General features: G+C 38.7%; 1 protein-coding gene across 1 annotated transcript in view; it reads right to left on the reverse strand.

The window, feature by feature from the left end:
• The window catches only part of stt3b (STT3 oligosaccharyltransferase complex catalytic subunit B), a 48,165-nt gene extending 28,806 nt beyond the window's left edge, over positions 1 to 19,359 (reverse strand). Inside the window, exons 1-4 of the mRNA XM_077590609.1 lie at positions 18,847 to 19,359; positions 5,080 to 5,188; positions 2,512 to 2,799; positions 1,387 to 1,452 (exon numbers count right to left, since the gene is read on the reverse strand). Coding sequence (XP_077446735.1) covers positions 1,387 to 1,452; positions 2,512 to 2,799; positions 5,080 to 5,188; positions 18,847 to 19,106 — 723 coding nt within the window. The 5' untranslated portion in view covers positions 19,107 to 19,359. The remainder of the gene's footprint in view (positions 1 to 1,386; positions 1,453 to 2,511; positions 2,800 to 5,079; positions 5,189 to 18,846) is intronic.
• Between the last annotated feature and the right edge of the window lie 374 nt (positions 19,360 to 19,733).

Here is a 19,733-nt window from a genome sequence, read left to right on the forward strand (position 1 = left end):
GTCCTAATCATGCCCCTATCTCCTCGATATAGGTGATATATATTTTAAGATCAAGGATCCTTTTCCATCTAGGTACATGTATTTCCCACTTGTGACGCATTCATTTAAACCAAATATGAAAGGCAACCATGAATAAATGGTTGCAGAGTTTGGCAGGATTATAACAGAAACAGCATATCAATGAGTTTATGCTGCGCTTTTGCTTCATGACCAGAAGCTTTTTTTGTTGCTAGGGTGACCGTACCAATAACAGTGGGAGGGCTGTGGATAAAATATACTTTCAGAGACAATTCAGAGAGCATGATGAACACACCAATAATAAAAATGAGAAACAAGTTGCCTCAATTTGAAGTTTTGTCTTACAAAACACACGATACAAAATGAAATGGATACTTTATTTACTCGCATATAAGCCGCACCTTTAAAATTGCCTTAAAATTGTTGAATTTTACAATAAGCCGACCCCTGATCCAAATTGTTGAATTTTACAATTATAAGCCGACCCCTGCTTCACAATTTTCACCTCTATATTCATGGTTTTAATAGGGAGTACAAATGCGTTACTTTGAAGGGAAAATCTTAAGAAAAATCATCACACGTGGTAATTCTGAGATGCTGTATGAATCAAAAGCACGTTATTAGGGTCAATATCATAAACTAATATGCCTGTCTTTGCCAATTCAAAATATCAAATTATTAAACTTAAAAGAAGAAAGTCTATCTTGATGAGAACCTGATGCTTTTTAATGACAGATTTTTTTTATCACCAGAGGTTTAAGATAAATGTGTCTGGTTCATCAAAATGGAATCTTTTGGATGCTTTAGTAGTCACTGGAGCTTGATTGGTTTTATTGTTTCATTTGACATAATGTGTTCAGAGATTTTACCTGAAAGTGACATGCTTACATCCCTTCTGGCAGGACTGTGTTTAATTTGGCAAAAAGGGATAATTCAATGAGTCTGTAGAATTAATTGCTTGCTAAATGTTTCTTAAGTTGAGTCGCATTTTTATTCAAGAAATAACCTCATTGCGTAGATCTAGTCGATACAATTAATTTGAATGGTTAATTCTACTTAACGTCCCACCAGTGTCTTCAAAATTGAAAAGGCAACTCTACCCAAGGGAACATAACATTTTGATAAAAGGGATTTAAAACACACATGCACGCACGCGCCAGTAAATCGGATCGGTCTTATTCCTTGTGGTTTAAAAATGTGTATTTAGCATTCAAATTGAGACTTTTCAAACAAAATCTATGACAGTTCTTCGGTGTGTTCGCTTGAATGAATATCAGCAATAGTCATGGATAGAAAAATATCTGTAGCCATTAGGAAAAACATATCAAAATGTCAGACCTGCCATTGGTTGTGTACAACAAAACTTACCATATAAAAATAGCAGAGACAACAGCCTATAGTCCAAAACACAGATCCTGTCTTCACAGATTTCACCTGGGAAAGTAGATAGTGAAATCATTAAAAAGGGTTCAGCACATACACTAACGTTGCGAAGCAATGATTGAGTTTCAAAGATTAAAATAAAATTGCGCTTCTACTCTCTAGACATCCATATTCTACGGTGTTTTTTGCATTAGGGTCACGAGTGAAATGGAGCTTATCTGAGCGAGATGCGCCATACTCTTCTACTGTGGGAATAATTATGATAGTGCTTCTTTAATTACTATGGAGTTTTACAAAAGGTTAAATCATACTTCTGCACAGTAGTCAGAGGCTCATAATGTCAGCCTGCATTGCAATTCACCAGATCATTGTAACATTACATTGTAAAACCTATGTACATTTAATTTCCAAATATAATTAACTCTAAATATAAATATATCATCATGAACCTAAAGTAACCATTTAAAATGTTTCATTAGGATAAGTCTTAATCAAATACAGATTATACATTATTATAACAGTCACATTCCCTTAATCAGACAATTGCACACACGCAGAAGTACATAATGTTCAATTGTGAGCTCAAACTCAAGTCTACAACACTGTTACTGTGTACAGTACAGTCATGATATTATCACATTCCTACAACAACAGATGGATCCGTGACCGGACGTTTGGTCGCCCGGACGTTTGGTCGCCCGGGTGAATATAATTTTGAGAGCTGGTTTCAACAGTAGATATTTAGATATTAAACTCGCTCTCTCTCTCATGAATATAATTTTGAGAGCTGTTTTCAACAGTAAACTCTGTCATGTTGTCAAACGTCCGGCGACCAAACGTCCGGGCGACCAAACGTCCGGGCGACCAAACGTCCGGGCGACCAAACGTCCGAGTACCGATGGATCCAATGTTTATCTATGACCAGTGGAACAGGATCGTCTCAATCAAGGGTAAACCTACAACTATTTTTTTTTGTTGAAAAGCCTGACAGTTGATGGGAGGAAGAATCTGCAGAAGTGCTCCTTCTTGCTACAGTGCTTGAGAAGCGTGAGACTACTCCTAAAAACATTTTATTCACCAATTAGTAGGAATCAAGTCAGGCATACATACCCAGAGATAGTAGGTGAACTGCAGGGCAAAGATGGCAATCCCCTCATTGTCAAAAGAGCCAGCAACGGAGCGAGAGATGTAGCCAGGGACGATGGCAATGAAGCAGGCTGCCAGCAGCCCAGCACCCTGGTTCCACAACTCCCGCGTCAGCAAGAATGTGGAGATGGCCGTGAGACCGCTGAACACTGGTGCCAGAAATACGCACACATCTCGAATGTGGACGGTTATGTGAAGCAAGTTGAGCACATAGTGGATGAGTCCTGCAGTCATCATTAATCCGGGATATACCTGTATAGGAAGAAAGAAGCCAACATGGTCAAATTAAAAAATAGGACAGTAGAGATTGAATTAAAACATCAAAATTTGATCAAGTAAAAATACTAGCTGCCTCGCCAGTTCTGATAATCAATCTCAATTAAACGATCACGCAGTAATTGTGTGCTCAGCAGGATTAGTTTCCTTGACAAGTGATAAAGGTGATGTGTTATCAAATCTAGGCTGTCTGCTTTCGTTACATGCTGTCACGCAGAGAAAATATAATATGGGAGTGCAGTTGTGACCAAGGCTGGGTATTGCCAACAGCGTCATGATTCATTACAAAATGTTACATTGTGTATCTTGATATATGGACCTATAGACAATACAAAACTGAAAAACATAAAATCAGACATGTGCATCACGTACTTCACATTTTGCTGAACAGCAAAAATAACTTGTACTCTAAATCCTTAATGCTCTTAAATATGAGCATGTCACATGTGCTTTCTTCAAGTACTTCCCTCTTCTAGCGTCATGTCTAGTCCTAATGTGTGCATATGACTATAGTGAAAACCCTAAAGAACATGAATTGATGAAGAATCAACATGTATTGTCAACAGGCCCACAATCAAATAATCTTGCGTCATATTTCTTTCATTTTAAATACAGTCCTAAATGTGATGTTACTTTCTAAAGACGATTTTTCCAGTGCAGCCAAGTGGATGAAGAATACGGTTTAGTTGTTCGACTATTCGACGACCATGATATTAATCAACATGTGTTTAATAGACTTGAAGGTACACTTTAGCAAAAACACTTAGCAGTGGGAGCAGTAGTTCTCAGTTTGATGTAGATGTTCATTTTTGTATATTGTTTTTCAACATTTATCAATAGATTTCTTCCAATCATGGTTATGGACTATAGTAGAGAAAAGCCTGACTGATGATACAATTTCAATTGTGTGCACTACACTGGTGGTCTTGCTAAAGCTATGCTTAGTTTAAAATGCACGCAGTGTCCCTGATGTGTTCACACAATCAGTAACCAATGCATCCGTTACCAACTGTAATTGGCCAGTGCCTATGAGACATGGCTTGAAAGTCAACTCAAAAGGATTAGTATTAGGATAATTACTAGTTGTTACTCAACTGGTTAATCTTATTTGAACTGCTTCTCGATCTTTTAACATCGCAGCGAACATTGGTAAGGATGCTCACACTTTATAAATAAGATTAAGTATTTATTTACTGATGCAATGAACAGATTTCTAATACCAGAGAAAAAAAAAGTAAAAAAAAGCTTGTCATCCTGGGGCAACAGTTTGGTTCAGTGCTTTTTGGTGGTCTTTGGTGGACAACCACATAAAGAAATCTTTGTTTCCTATCTGTAGTTCCAGAAGAAAGCATGCCAGGCAATTCTTCTGTTGAATGCAGGATGAGTGGCAGTGAAATGGAAATAAAATAGATTGGCCTCGAAAAGAAAGGCAATTGTCACATTAACTGATAAAGCCCCATTGAGTGACTGGAGGCTAAGTGGTATCATACACAATTCATGGGAAAAGTCATATTGTAAAACTGAACAAAAACAAAGTGAATAACTCGAAATGGAAGCATAGCAAGGATGAAGAGGAAATTGCACGCAGACAGATTGCATTCCAGGAATGCCGACAACGAATTAAAACATAAAACTAGGAAAGGAACTTGATTTTAAAAATTCAACGTGGTAATAAAGGTTTGTTTGATTAAATTTAGGCACATGTTTGTCCCTAAAACTCAATTTTTATTTGTTTTGAAATATGACTCTAGTAGATGAGAAAATTAAATCAACAGGCGTGAAAAATGTTAAGAAAGAAGGGTTGCATCTCAATAGAAAAACAACATCCTCAACAAAAACTCAAGACCCCCCAAAGTTAAAGTGCCAATTTAGAACATTAGTATCTCTTTCATCTCATTTTCTGAACCGCTTTATCCACATTAGGGTCGCGGCGGGTGCTGGAGCGAATCCCAGCAGTCTCTGGGCCAGAGGCAGGGGACACCCTGAATCGGTGGCCAGCTGATCGCAGAGAACAAGGAGACCTAGGGGCAATTCAGAGTGTCCAATCAGCCTACCATGCATGTTTTTGGAATGTGGCAGGAATCGGGAGAGCCCAGAGGAAACCCACACATGCTCGGGTAGATCATGCAAACTCCACGCAGGTGGACCGACCTGGACTTGAACCCAGGACTCGAGAGCTTTGAGGCCGACGCGCTAACCACACGCTCCACCGGGCCGCCCCACATTATTATTATTATTATTATTGGAATAACTTACTGTGCCACCAACGATCCTTCCCAAGGGGTACCATGCTCTTTCATCAAACCAGTTAAGAAACTCATAGAAACCCTTGGTTGTGAGATGATGTGTTGATCTGTAGTTGAACCTAAAAGAGACACAAAAATCCATATTAAGTTTAAGGCTATAATGTCACATCACATTTGCTCTTTGTTACATAGTTTGCCAAAATGCAATATCCACTGACTTCTAAGAGAGAGTTTTAGGGAGCAGTTATGCAGTGGTTTGTGCACAGAAGATGAGGCTTCCACTATGACCTAGCCTTTGTGGCAACATCAATTGCTATGTATAAGCTATGCTTGAAATTTAGTGACCCTTTGGCAACATTGTAGCCAACTACAAGCATTCACAGCCAGCCAGACCCTCGAAATGACATTCATGCAACGAGAAGCATCCTCTTGGCAGAACTGTGGTTGGCCTTAACGCATCCACTGGCAAAGGAAGGACATCCTGGCCGCATGGACCCAGGAGCGTGGTCACAGTTGTCCGTCTGCTATACCGTCCATAATGACCCAAAGCCCATATTACATAAAACACAAATGAACCAGATGAAAGAAAATTTTGTTGAAGTTGTATTTATTCCATTCCTGCTCCCAGAAGTAATAATAATGGAAATCGGCCAGCGGTGAGAAAAAGATTGGGGACCTCTACCTTAAATGGGCCAGGACGCTTAGGAGGGATTTTCAACGGCTGGACTGGAATAGGCTTGGCGTAGTCTTTCTCCACAGGTTATGTGCGCGATGTGAAATTCACTCGCAACAAAACAGGAAAAGGCCACGTCATCCTTCTCGGCCTTTTATATTATCATTCTTCTACTGCGAAATATCGCTTCGTCAGCACTGAGTGCCACCCAAATCAGCACCGAAGAAGAAGTGGAGCATTGACGGTTTTTAATATTTAATCCCCCTATCTTCCACTTGTGAGTTTCAGCATGAATTTTGACATTTTGCTTTAATTCATTTTAAGTTTAATATAAAAAAATGCAATGTACTGAATGTTGAACCTGCAAAGTGGTGAAGGATGACAGTAACAAATTAAAAAATAATGGCGAAATCAATGATCCGCATGAATATAGAGGGAAATTTGCTATAGCGAGGGTAAAAAAAAAAAGTGATTTGTTACATTTCAAGTATCTGCTGTAAGGCCTGAAAAGAAAGTATAGAGAAACCCAGTGCATTTCATTTGTAGTAATTCATTGTGAACCCTACTAAAATTTCATATACACTACTTGAGGGGCAAATCTTTAATCCTATTACAAGACACATAAGCATCGATAATCACATACAAGTACTGCAATGAGGATGTCAGCGAAAATCCTCCTTGTAAGGATTCCTGACTGACAGAATTCATTTGAAAAAGATGTTTAAGGAACAGTCATGAAATTACACATATGCCAGATGGAAAATAAAGGGGTGTTTTAATCACAAGAGATTAGGATTAAACAAAGCAATAACTGTTGAGTGGGCAATACATTTGGTAATGGATATTTAGATAAAACATAATTCCCCCCTATATATATATGAGCATGCGTGCGTACATACACAAATAAAGTCATACCTTGAGATATGAGCTTAATGCGTTCCGGGACTGATTTGAATTTGACAACCTTGATCATCAGGAAAGAAAATGTACCCAAATTGTTGGACTATAAGCGCACTAGACTAGAAGACTGTGACCGGACGTTTCGTCGAAAGACGTTTGGTCCACGGCTGTTTGGTAGAACGGACGTTTGGTCCCCGGGCGTTTGGTAGAACAGACGTATGGTACAACGGACGTTTGGTCGCCGGGTTCGCTCGCTGTCAAATTATGAGTTTACTGTTGATATTTTTATATTAGATATTTAGATATTGAACTCTCTCTCTCATGATTATAATTTTGAGAGCTGTTTCAACATTAACCCGGCGACCAAACGTCCGGTCGACCAAACGTCCGGTCGACCAAATGTCCGAGTACCCTTTAAGCCACATGCCCAAAATTTTACCCCCCGAAAACTATTTGCTCTAAACTGCACTGGACTATAACTCACAACCACAAGTGTCCAAATTGCATTGTTATATTTACAGAAAGAGATGGAGGTCATTAGCCTTAAAACTTCAGTGTGAAGGTGGGAAAACTGTAGTGTCTTACAGTCAAAAAAATATTATAGGATTTCAGATTTTTCAGTGGTCCATGGGGAAATGAGTAGGAATCGACTATTGACAACAGCTTCCTATTGTTACCCAAATGGGGGCATATCAGGCGCATATGCAGCACTGGGCCTTTTGTTTTCATTCTGAGCAGGTGCACATGTTTTAGCAAAAAGAATATGAATTGGAAACACATTGGATTTCTCCAGTAAATAAGTCAATTAAAAATACAGTAAAACTAAGTCACTTTCATTGTTTGTGTGTTTCTATTCCCAATGAGTTACTTCGAAATTAAAAAATAGGTAATTTCCTGGAACGAAGAGAGAATTAAATGACGTGAAAAAAAATAACTGTGGCAAATGATTCAAAGGATGATTCGAGAAGAGTTAAGTTTTATCCCCCATCACCCCATAAAAATGCATAACACAAAACAATTACCATAATTGTTTGGTGGCTAAATGAATAGAACATTGCAAGCAAACACCAAGGGTAAACACCGAGTTACCTACCATCTATTGTCTGAGACACTGATCCCATTGACAGGATTCTCACAAAGATTTTCATCACTATATTCAAACATTTACTCACCGACTGCAGGAAGCAAACCCGAAAAAAACACCAGTCAGAAATTATTAGGCCATAAAAGGGTATAATAAAGAAAAATACAGCAGTGTATATATTTCAGGATTTCGGGCAAACAATTGATAGTCACGTTAAAAAAAAGAATTAAAAAAAGGTCATTTTTCATGACCGTAATGGCTGAGCTACACTGCAAAACATTATGATTTAACATCAGAAGATGCCCAGGTCAGACACTGACATCTTTGTAGGCTTCCTGCAAACTAAATCATTAAACATGGTGCTATATCACACAGATTATTGCTACTGGGTACATTGCTTGCTGACGCGATATATTTATCTAGTGAAATGGCGGACTTGACTGACGCGCGTGCGCATATGCTCAAAGCATGACAACATTAGCAATCGACGATGATGTTTTCGTCTATTACAGCCGACATGGGTAAAACGAGATCGGTTTTACAAAAAACGTATTAAAAAAATCCCGTACAAAAGTTATACAGCGTAAACAATATAAAATGATCAAAAATCATAAAATACGGGAAAATTGCATAAGTTGACAGGTATGCCTCAGCTAGGCTAGCGTGAATTTGGCTTGTCTGCAGCCAATCATGTTACAGGATGAAGCCACAAATTCACATTGCACTGAATGAACAGCAGAGTATCGGGGATCACTATAATGATTGACATTGTTTATGCAAAGCACATCAACACATGTAACTGCTGAGTTTTGTGAGAAGCACAGAAAGAGGTTAGATGATGGAATGTTGGGTCTTTGAAGGGTACATTGAGGAAAAAAAGTCTGCGCACCCCTGCTCTACACTAAATATTTCATTTGAATAAATTGTACAGAGGTTAATGGACAACTAAATGTTTGGTTTGCAATTATAACTGTGGATCTGCAAAAAGGATGGTTTCTCAACATCACTTGTTAAAAGGTCATGCAGACTGACCAAGTTGTGTAGAGTCTCTTACCGAGACAATAACAACTAAACGCATAACATAATGCTTCCCTGATAAGACAGCAATAAGGCAGTTAAAGTCGATGTTGCAGTAAATGAGTGGTTGGCTTGCTTATTTGATATGCCAACAATCATTGGGGAGCCTATAAATTAATTCTTGTATTAGAAACAGTTTGTCTGCCTTAACATTTAATGTGGCACAACGCCCGCTAAAGATACCATAACATTGTTCACAGTAGAGTAAAAGAATAAGCAGAAGATTAAAAAAGTCTTAGATTAATGATTCTGAGGAGCTCATCTGACTTTGTAGTGCAACCAGCCACTTGTAAGCCAGTCAATAAAGTTTAAACATTGGAAAAAGTTTGGTTCAAGACTGCTATAAAAATATGTAAAAGATGTTGCTAGAGTTGACAGCACAAAGCACAATAAACATGTTTTGCCTTACTTCCTAGTTTCCGTTTGTTCTGTTGTGATTTTGTGCACCTGGCTACTTGTGGTGGATGAAGCCTTGAAATGTGATGTGTTGGTTTTCTCTGCCAAGAGTATGTGCATAGCCAGTAGGTAAAAAGGAGCTTTGGGGCTGATTATATAACAGTCTCCGTACTGCATTTTCACTATGGTAGTGGACTGCCAAGTTCAGTTAGAACGAGTATATTGTGACAGACCATTTTTTATGATAAACTTGGATCAATACATGAAAATCTTTACAAGCAAGTAAGTTCGGTGTATGATTTGTATGTTTATAGCTATTAAAAGAAAAAAAGAATTTCAAAGAATCATTATTACGAGTAGTACAACTTTTAATTACGAAGTACCATATGAATCTAGTATCATTTGAGGACTTTGATTTGTAGCAATTAACACGTATGCAAAACTTGAAAGATTATTTTTTTGTTTAATTATACAATCAGAATATCCTAATAATGATCCTGAACATTTCCTTATAGTTATGACATTTTAATAATAAAAACACCTATTAATTTTGCAGAATAACATCAAAACCTAGCTTGGTGAGTGGGGTCTTTTTGGATTTTTTTTTGTATAACTGGAGACTGAACACTACATTAAATGTAGTCCCATCAAACCCCCAAGCTGTGCTTTTTTGATGTAGCCCTCCACCTCTCCTCTACATGATTTAATGAGCATCCTGGATAAAGATAATTCCAAAGGGGCTTTCCTGACTTTGTGAAACACAAAGGTACACTATTATGAATTTAACTCTGCATGGTTTAGTGGCGTAAAAGGACACTTTTGTTTAGTGCGGGGGGAGGATTTTCCTGTGCTAAATCAAGCTTCGGATAGTTTTCCAATTAAATCTTCCTCATAGGGGAGTTTTCACACTTAAGGGCTTTGGTAGCAATGGATGGGGGATTGCTCATGGCCAAACGGATGATACTATGGTGTTGTATGCTCACACTCGTCAGGCAGAGAAAGCAGCAATTAATCTCAGGGGCCAGGGAATGTATTTTCTGTGGCAGGAAGCACAACAATGAGCTTTTAAAAGGGGTCTAAGCAAGTAATTAATAGTGGTTGAACTTCATATGAATTCTCCACACATTTTAAAAAGTAACACAATATGACCCAATTGTTTTCTTTGCAGTAGACTAAAAGTAAAGGGGGTGAATAAGGATTTTAAATGATCAGATAGATATAAGGTTTTAGCAATCAAAGGTGAGGAACAAACAAAAACTGAACTTTAATTCAGTTTGCAAAAGATGGCATTTCTGGAGTGGCAGATTTCTTGCAATTGCTTTTGCTGTATTTCAGAGTCAGAGCCTGTCAGACTGAACAGTCAATTAAAAAAATACCATCAATTGAGATTTGAAAGTATGTTTTGAAGCAATAGTCAACTAATTTCTTCACCATATATTTTCAAATGTCCACCGGTAGAACAAAAAGCATAACATTAGAGGGTTCTTATTGCAGAAATCCATTAACAGAGCCATCTTCAATAGCAATTTGCTTCTGGGCAAAAATGAACACAAAAGGCAATGCTGATGTCATCCTGGTAAAAAAATTGCTAACTCTCCAGTCACCACTATACTTGACAGATTAGAGGGTTTGAATGACTAACCTTTGCCTCTTGTTTAAATCTCCAAAACTCAGAGTGGGAAGCAGTTCCAACAGCTTTTAGTGGGTAGTTAAGAGACCTGTGAGTGCTTCATTCTTAGCCACATTCAGCTTTTGTCTAGCCACACAACAATGGTTTGCATTTCCAGCTAAAAACACAACAATTACAACTGAAAATTGTAAGATTATAGGAAGAAAAAAAAAACGATTGGACATACCTCAGCAAAGTATCAAAAGCTACCCTTCTACAAACTATTGTAGGAGTCAGTGTTGGACTGGCTTGTGTATAATAAATCAGTTTAATGTACTATTGAATAAAGCAATACCCATCAAATTAAATGGGAAAAAAAGTTTACAATCTTGCAGATCTATAATTCTGTATTTTCAAAATCATTTAGTTATGACCACAAAATGGAATACATCATTTTGGAACTCATGTTTTAACATTTTAAAGCCCTATAAATGTCAGAATGACACCTTTAAAATCCTACATAGTGTTCTCACTCAGACAAATATATTAAAGAAAAGGTCAATCTTTTGGTGTATTGACTGACAGTCGTTTTTCACTATGTTATGAGTAAGACCATAAAAACAGCCCAGTTTTTCAAATTTACAACGCTCCATTCATGCTTAGTTTATAACAGGTAATGAATGATGTTCATGATCACTGAGCGGTTGGAGACTCCCAGCTGACTTCGGGTGAGAAGTGTTCCACACCATAGAGTGCTTGGTATGTCAATCACGGAGTGATTATGGTTTCAACATTGGCTAGGAATTGACCCTGCGCCAGCTGCATGGAAGCCAGCTTAGTGAACCTCTACACCATCGTGTAAATGCCTTAATCAGTTAAATTTTCACTTCAGAGAAGTGAAAATGTTACTACTGAACACTTCATCAGCCTCGGTTCATGTTTGCCAGGAGTCCGGTGAGAATGATTGAGACTGAAAAAGAGACAGATGACTACATTCTAGGCTCCTGATTGAAATGGAGTCTAGAGAGGCAATTGGGAATCATCTCTCAGATTTATCTTGAAAGTCAATAAAGCAGACAAGATCCTCATGAATTAATCCTATGCTTCTCTAACTAAAGTTATCTTTCAAAAAAACTGCAACCAAAGATTGGGGAAAAACATTGGTGGGAGGAAATCATCACTGTTTATGAATAGACTAACTGATAGTAACTAGCAGAGATGTGTGCTGCCAACAAAAAATATTAAGTTATCCCTCAACACTTCACGGCTTCACTACATCATGGTTTTTATATTAAGTATCCAAATGAAAAATGTTCATTATATGTCAAAATTCACGCTGAAACGTACAAGTAGAAGAGACTTCTCTATCTTCCGCTTGGCACTCAGAAAAATGGCAGAAGACTGTCATTCAAATCAGTTCCAAAGAAGAAAATGGCGGGCAATGACTGGGTGCCCTGGGCGACCTTACGGCGGATGCCGTTGCCCTTATCCGAAAATAGAGCTCTCTGAGCGGACGGTCGGGAGCCTCGGTGTATCAGAGCCCATGTTGAAATTTCCCAGAAACGTTTCAAAGTGCCAGCCTCTGCCGACGTTACGGCGGATGCCGTCGTCTTCATCCGAAAAAAGAGCTCTGAGCAGACAGTTGGGAGACTCCGGTTAGCGGAGTTGATGGTGGAATTTTCCAGAAATGTTTTAAGTACTCAGTAAAGTACTTAAAATATTTATATTTTTTAATATAGATTTTATTTAGATACATTAGTCTCCATATGCCTATAACTGCAACAGTTAATAAATACACTTCTTGCTAATTGTACTGGTGCGTACTTGTATTTCTGTATAGGCGCGAAAACATAGTATGTAGTAATAATAAGGGGTGATGCTACTAAACGGTTCTTTTTCGATTATCACAGCCTACATTATCCGCGAAATTTGAGGGATTACAGGATAATTAAAGCAGATTGTGGCTAAAACCACAAACTCTTCCTTTCGGGTGCACTCAATGCTTAATACGACTCAGACAGTGATACTACAATCACAAGAAAGATACAGTAATCCCTCGATTATCGCGTCTTATCGCGAATTCACTACGATTTTTTTTCCACTATTAGTTTTTTTTTTTTAATTCATAAAAATTTGAAAATCCACGCTGAAACTCTTAAGCGGAAGCCACTCTTCTAATCAAAAGCCTTTATTGTCATCATACACAGCTGCGTATAACGAAATTAGTGGTGCTACTCCAAGCTTTTCAAAGTGTGTTTTCCCAGTAAAAAAAACATAAATAGTAGTATAAAAGTATAAAAAGTCACATCCCAGCTAGGTGAATTCTAAAATATTGCACAGAATTCTAAAATATTGCACAGATTTCTAAAATATTGCACAGATTTCTAAGATATTGCACAGATTTCTAAGATATTGCACATTGTTATTGTACACCCGGAAGTTATTCAACAGAAGGGATTGTGTCGGGCTAGCTCAAGTTCAGAGTCCTGATGGCTGTGGGAAAAAAAACTGTCCTTAAGTCTATTTGTCCGTACTTTGTGAGACCTGTAGCGTCTGCCAGAGGGCTTGCTACTAGACCTCAGTGCTGAAGAAAAAACAAAGTTATAATAGGGCCATATCTGGTTTACATTACCGCAATTTTCGAGGGATTACTGTGCACTTATCAAGAAGTGTATTTATTAAATATTACAGTTATAAGCATATGAAAAGACTAATGTATTAATATCTAAATATAATCTCTATATAAAAAAAGGAAATACTGTACTCAGTGACAATACTTCCTCTCTGCCTGATTTAAATAATTTAAAAAACAAAAAATAAAAAATGAATATTGGTATCTTCAGTCCAAGACTTTTTCGTCAGATTTGAGAGGCATTGGATCATCGATGGAATCTACAGGAGGCGTCGTAGGGGAGCTCTTGTAACAAAAACTCACTGCCGGCCGGTGAGTAATAAAGTGCTGTCGACGGAGATCCCAGGATCTGTCGAAACCTTCCATTTTAATGAACAAATAAAATATGTACTTGTTTTATGTAATGTCTTCATGCATATTTTCCAATAAATATTAAACAATGTGATTGATTTCATAGTGATGACTAAAAGAGTAAAATATTACTGAATTGCTTCAATTTCCTGAAGGAAACATTAACCATATTATACAAATGACACAAAAGTAATTATGGAAATTCTACAACAACAAAAACAGAGCAGGTAAAAAACAGTAATGAATATAAAAAGGAGAACCACTTTAGATTTTTATTCGCTATATTAAAACTATAGCAGCTGCTTAAAATTAGTCCTGTTTTCAGCAATTCTTATTTTATGGGCACTTTTGAAAGAAGTCCACTAACAGTTTTTACACAGTTGGGACACAAGCTGATAACATCTGCCCAGTGTCATAAAGCAAAGACAACAACAAAAACTATGAAACAATTAAATCTATATAGCTACAGAACCCCCTCAGATAGTATGCATGACAGGTATTAAATCATTCTATCCCTCTGCATCTCCTGCCAGCCTTTCAATTTTTTTTATCCTCCATCTTTGGTCCAAATGCAATTGTGGTCTTAAAACTTTTGTTATCACAGATTTAAACCCTTCATTGTTACACAATTCGGCCACCCAAATCCTTGAGCCTCATACAGAGATTTATTTTAAGACTATGGTGATGGTTCAGAAAGAAATAGTTGTACTATTAGGAGATTTAAGTCGCACAGGAGAGCACAGTGGAGTGGATGAGTGATTAGCACGTGTGCCTCAGAGTTTTTGAGATCAAAGGTTCAATCCGCGGTGACATTCGTGTGGTATTTGCATGTTCGACGTGTGCCTTTGTGGGTATTCTCCAACTACTTCAGTATGATCCTACATCAAGTTGGATGACCTTAACCCAAGCTAACAAGTTTTAGATTTACAGAAAATTTGCATAGAATGGAGAAAATCCTTGATATCAAGTAAGAAAAATATTACAGGCTGTCCTCAAATGAGGACAGTGGGTTAATTAATATGGGTTAAGAAACATTTCACTAAGGCTGCGGTTTGTGCAAATGAGTAAGAGGCATTTAAAAAAAAAGACAGACTTTACTTGAATCTTTTAGTGGGTCAGCTCTGTGTCGTCCTGCATCTCATAACCGCTCATGTTGGCTGTTATAGTTGTTTTGCTTTCATGCTTCGCGTTAGCGCCTCTATTGCCAACCATGCTAAAAACAGTTTTTCCCTACCATCCTCTTCTACTGAACGTTGGGCTGCAACTAGCGTTCACGTCGCACCAGGCCCCCCTTCTTTGTAGTGATTGGGTGGTGTAATTGCAGTTAAATGGTATCGAATACCAAAAATGTTTATTATTATTGTTGACAAAAATTATTTGACAATAGTTATTGTTATCATTTTATCAGCCTGGTCTACTTTGTAGTCGCACAAGACATTACAGTTTAAAATTAACAGTGCCAGGATCTTGATAGTTGCCCATATCACACCTCTAATTCTGTGAATTCGTTCCCTGAGCACTGAAATTGAGGAACATATGGTGAAAATCAAAGGTAAACCAAATAAATCACTACGCTTTTCCTACATGAATCAATGAAACCGCCTTTGTGTGCTTCTGAAATTCCCAGATGCGACACACACAACTAAACTGTTGGGCCGTGGTTCTGTGTTATGTGATCAACATAATTTAAGATGCATATACAGCAATTGGATTTTCAATCCACTTACCTTATTGACCCGACAAGAAAATGACATTTTCAATTTCTTTGTTTTGGGGTCAAAACCTCCATGCTGACCCCAATGAAAATGTCTTTTGTGACTCAATTTTTCTCTCCTGAGAATGTCCAAAGGACATGAAAACATCATCCAACATCAATTAGACAGGGACTGATTTTCATATGTTGCAGTGATGTTATTCCTTTGATTTTGTTACCACGGAATACTTAAATCAATTTTACAATTTCTCCTTGACATTCAACAGATTTTGCAGCACACCAGTTTTCTTCTGATTGTCACTATATGGTGAAGTTAAGTAACTGAAACCAACCAAATGCTAAATAGACAGGGTTTTAATGAGACGAAGCCACCCATGTATCTTAGTTAACACCAGGAAACAATGTTAAGGTAATTGCTTTGGCCAAATAACAAGCTTTAAGTACAATAGCTGAGACCCTTTACAGGTTAACAACATGCATTCCCAGTCCATTCTTAACATAAAGGCAAACGGAAACCACTTATGTGAGCGATTAAGACCATATAATAGGGGGAAAAATACTTCTGTGAATTAGTAGTAGCGGCATCTTAGAAATAAAGTAGTAATTATATTGAAGCTATCACAAATCTATCTTCCAACTAGCTTTCCACTTGTATTTTCCCCTCAGTTATATCCAGTCCTGTCAATGATTATTTTTTTCAGGAAACCAGAAGCAAACATATTGGCAATGTTACTGCTTTTGTCATACATAGAATGACACTAAAGAATAATTGAAATACATCAATCTTTTAAGAGAAACTTGAAATCATTCTCTGCTAAGGAAAAATGACATCCAATCCATTTGAACTGGGAGTGGCTGGCAGTTATGTATTGGCTGGTCAGTGGTGGCAAATTAGTTATTTAAGTTAATTAATTCAATGACAGTGACTGACTTAATTATGAATAATGGCAATCACATCTGCCTGCTCCCAAAAAAATGCAAATTATAACTGACTCCCACAACAGGCAGAATACTGCCAATCAAAATTTCTGTTGCTTAGAACATATTTAGAGTTCCTCGGAAATCCACCAAGAAAAAAATGGCTTACGAGGCTGAAAGCAATATTTCTCTAGGCTAGGTTTTGCTACGAGCGGGTAACGCAGTCTGTGAGCATGCATGATTTTCCCCCATCACAATTTGCATCGTAGGTGAATGGAAATCCTTAATTTAAAGCTGCTGGAGAATGGAGGAACCACCATTTCTGATTTCCCCCACAAAAAAATGGATCTGACGGTTGTATTTGCAATGGTTTGAGTTGTGAATTAATTCAAATTCATCATCACTGCTCATTGTTGCTCCCAGTCTTGCTGCATTCATCTGGCATGAATCAAAATGTTCCCACATTGCCAATGTAGCATGAGGCTTTGTGACCAATTCAATTTATACCACTCAACTTTCTGTAAATGCACGACAGCCATAGAAAAAAATGTAAATTAATTCTTTCTTAATGCTTCACCTGCTTCAATGCTGTCCACACATTTGTGTGCATGTAGGAAACCTGCCACCCACGGTGAGCAAGTTGACTGACAGGCAGGAAAAACAGCAGCACAACAAAACGTATGAATTATGTAAAGAAAATTGCAAGTGCACCATAATTTAGAGTCTGGGGGGGATCCTTTTATGTCAATTTTATTTATACAACAATAAGAGACCTTTCTTCCAAGATTCACAGGATATAGTTGAATTGACTTGCCAGGGGATGCGAGCATTTGGTTTTTAGCTGGGTTTGGAGGTGGGTGGGTGTTAAGATTCTGCCTTCTCTCACGACAAGACAAAATTGAGGCTTTAAGTATCGTGACTTCTATGCACGTATGACTGTATAGACTGCAGGGGTGTCAAACCGGTCCTCAAAGGGCCGCAGTGGGTGCAGGTTTTCATTCCAACTCAACAAGAGGATACCTTTTGCAAGTGTAATCAGTTAATTAAAGTCAGGTGCTCCTTATTTTAGAAGACAGCTGATTGGTTAAAATGTCGGCACTGGATCGGTTGGCACAAAGACCAGGACCCACTGCGGCCCTCGGTGGAATCGGTTTGAGACATGTGGTATAGAGTAATTTCCAAATGGAATCCATGCTTTATAATGAAAGAAAACCCACACAGGCTCGGGGAGAACATGCAAACTCCACACCGGTGGACCGACGTGGATTTGAACCTAGCCCCCCACTGTGAGGCCGACATGCTAACCACTCATCCCCAGGCCACCCTTATTAGTTATTGCTATTATTAATTGATAATTTGTCTATCTGTTGTTATTTGTGCACTTTGTAGTGAAGCTTTAAATCTCATTTACTTGTTTAATGACAATAAAAGCATTCAATTCAATAAAAAAGGGGTATTCCTGATAGGAAAAGAGCTTGGACAGGGCCACTGTTTGTTTTTAATGCTTTACTTGGCTTGTGATTGCAATGACCTTTGTGCAAAAAAGTTTTTTCACCGGTGGTAGAGTGGTTAGAGCTCTGGGGACCTGGGTTCGAATCCAGGTCAGTCCATCCACCTGCGTGGAGTTTGCATGATCTCCCCGAGCCTGCGTGGGTTTCCTCCAGGTACTCTGGTTTCCTCCCACATTCCCCAAAACATGCACAGTAGACTGATTGGAAACTACTAAATTGCCCCTGGGTGTGAGTGTTAAAGGTTGTCCGTCCCCTTGTGCCCTGCGATCGGCTGGTCACCGATTCAGGGTGTCCCCCGCCTCTGGCCCGGAGTAAACTGGGATAGGCTCCAGCACCCCCCGCGACCCTAATGAGGATAAAGCAGTTCAGAAAATGAATAAAAATCCGGCAACTGTACTGTAAATATTCACGTTTTCTTTTAGAGCAGAGGGCAAGTCAGCAATGCGACGTAGCCACGCGAGTCAAATGACTGAATACTGCTTTGTGATGACAGTTCACAAGGGATATAATCTGCTTCCGGATTATAAACCGTCCGCAGTGGTGACGAGTACCGGTTTAACAAACGAAAGCCCCCAATAACAGTCATTTTTAATAAACCAGAAGTATGAGTATCAGTCGATCGCGACTGAAGCGATTTCTCGCCACATTGCTCAACGTCATACTTCCTTTAAATGCATTCACATGCATTAATTCGTTTATCTCCCCTTATTACTCAGATATCTTATCAAAACGTAGTTTTCTCGTGCCTGATCGCCGCCACGAGTGTGGAAGAGATCGACACGAGACAAGTCAAACTAGCCACAGCTAACTAAACAAGACTCGGAAGCGTCATGCTAAAAATGTCAAGTGTTCCTAAATGAATAAAGATTTAATCAAACATTCCAATACAACATGAGCGTTATCTTTACTTACCACGGATCGAACTCGTGGATGATGCTCTCAAAACGGATAACGGCGAAAAGTCTGGAACTGAAACCAGCCAGGCAGGCCAGGAAGAGAATGCTAAAGGAGAGTAACGACTGCCACCCTGCCGGCTGTGTCAGTCCGCCCGACAGGCCTCCTTTCCCGCCTGCAGTAGCCGCGGCGCCGTTCCGACTATTCCCGTGCACCGCGCTGCCGGCATTAGCGGAAGCTTTGTGCTTGCCGTCGTTGACTGCGTGGTGCTCCGCCATTTCTGCGTGCGGTGTCAGTAGGTTTGCTAGAGTCTCCTCCAGCCAAAACTACCGTATCGCCTTCCGCTCCGTGCTGGTGTAACCTCCTAGGTTTCCGCTGTAGTCACCGCCAACCTAGGCAGTAAACGATGTTTTCGACTGAGATCTGGAGAGATAGTCGTTACATCCCGGGATGGACACGACTGCGACGCGCTGAAACCGCAAGTCCACACGACGCTATTGAGCACCGGTGGAAAGAGGAAGAAGAGATGCGATGGGCGGGGTTACCGGAAGTAGTCGCGTCCTGTAACAAATCGACAGGTATTAAAAGGCGGGTCTTAAATCGGTAAAACCAATAGCATGACCGCTTTGAATTGATTGACATACTGAATACACCAATTGAAATCGACTCAAGTTGACGAAAACATTGACGAAACTACTTTAGGTTTTACCGCTTCCCTAATAACGCGTTTTTTTGGTTAAATTAGAAATAAAATAAGTCTGTAAAACTGCTCATTTGAAATACATTTGGGCACCAATGTGCATATAAATGCTTTTCTAAATTGTCCTTGGAAATAAAGAGTGACGTGCATTTTAATTATTGAAGACTAAAAATAAAGCGATTATTCATTCACTGCTTTTCAAAAA

The sequence above is a fragment of the Stigmatopora argus genome, chromosome 21, assembly GCF_051989625.1.
Source record: "Stigmatopora argus isolate UIUO_Sarg chromosome 21, RoL_Sarg_1.0, whole genome shotgun sequence".
NCBI lineage: Eukaryota > Metazoa > Chordata > Actinopteri > Syngnathiformes > Syngnathidae > Stigmatopora > Stigmatopora argus.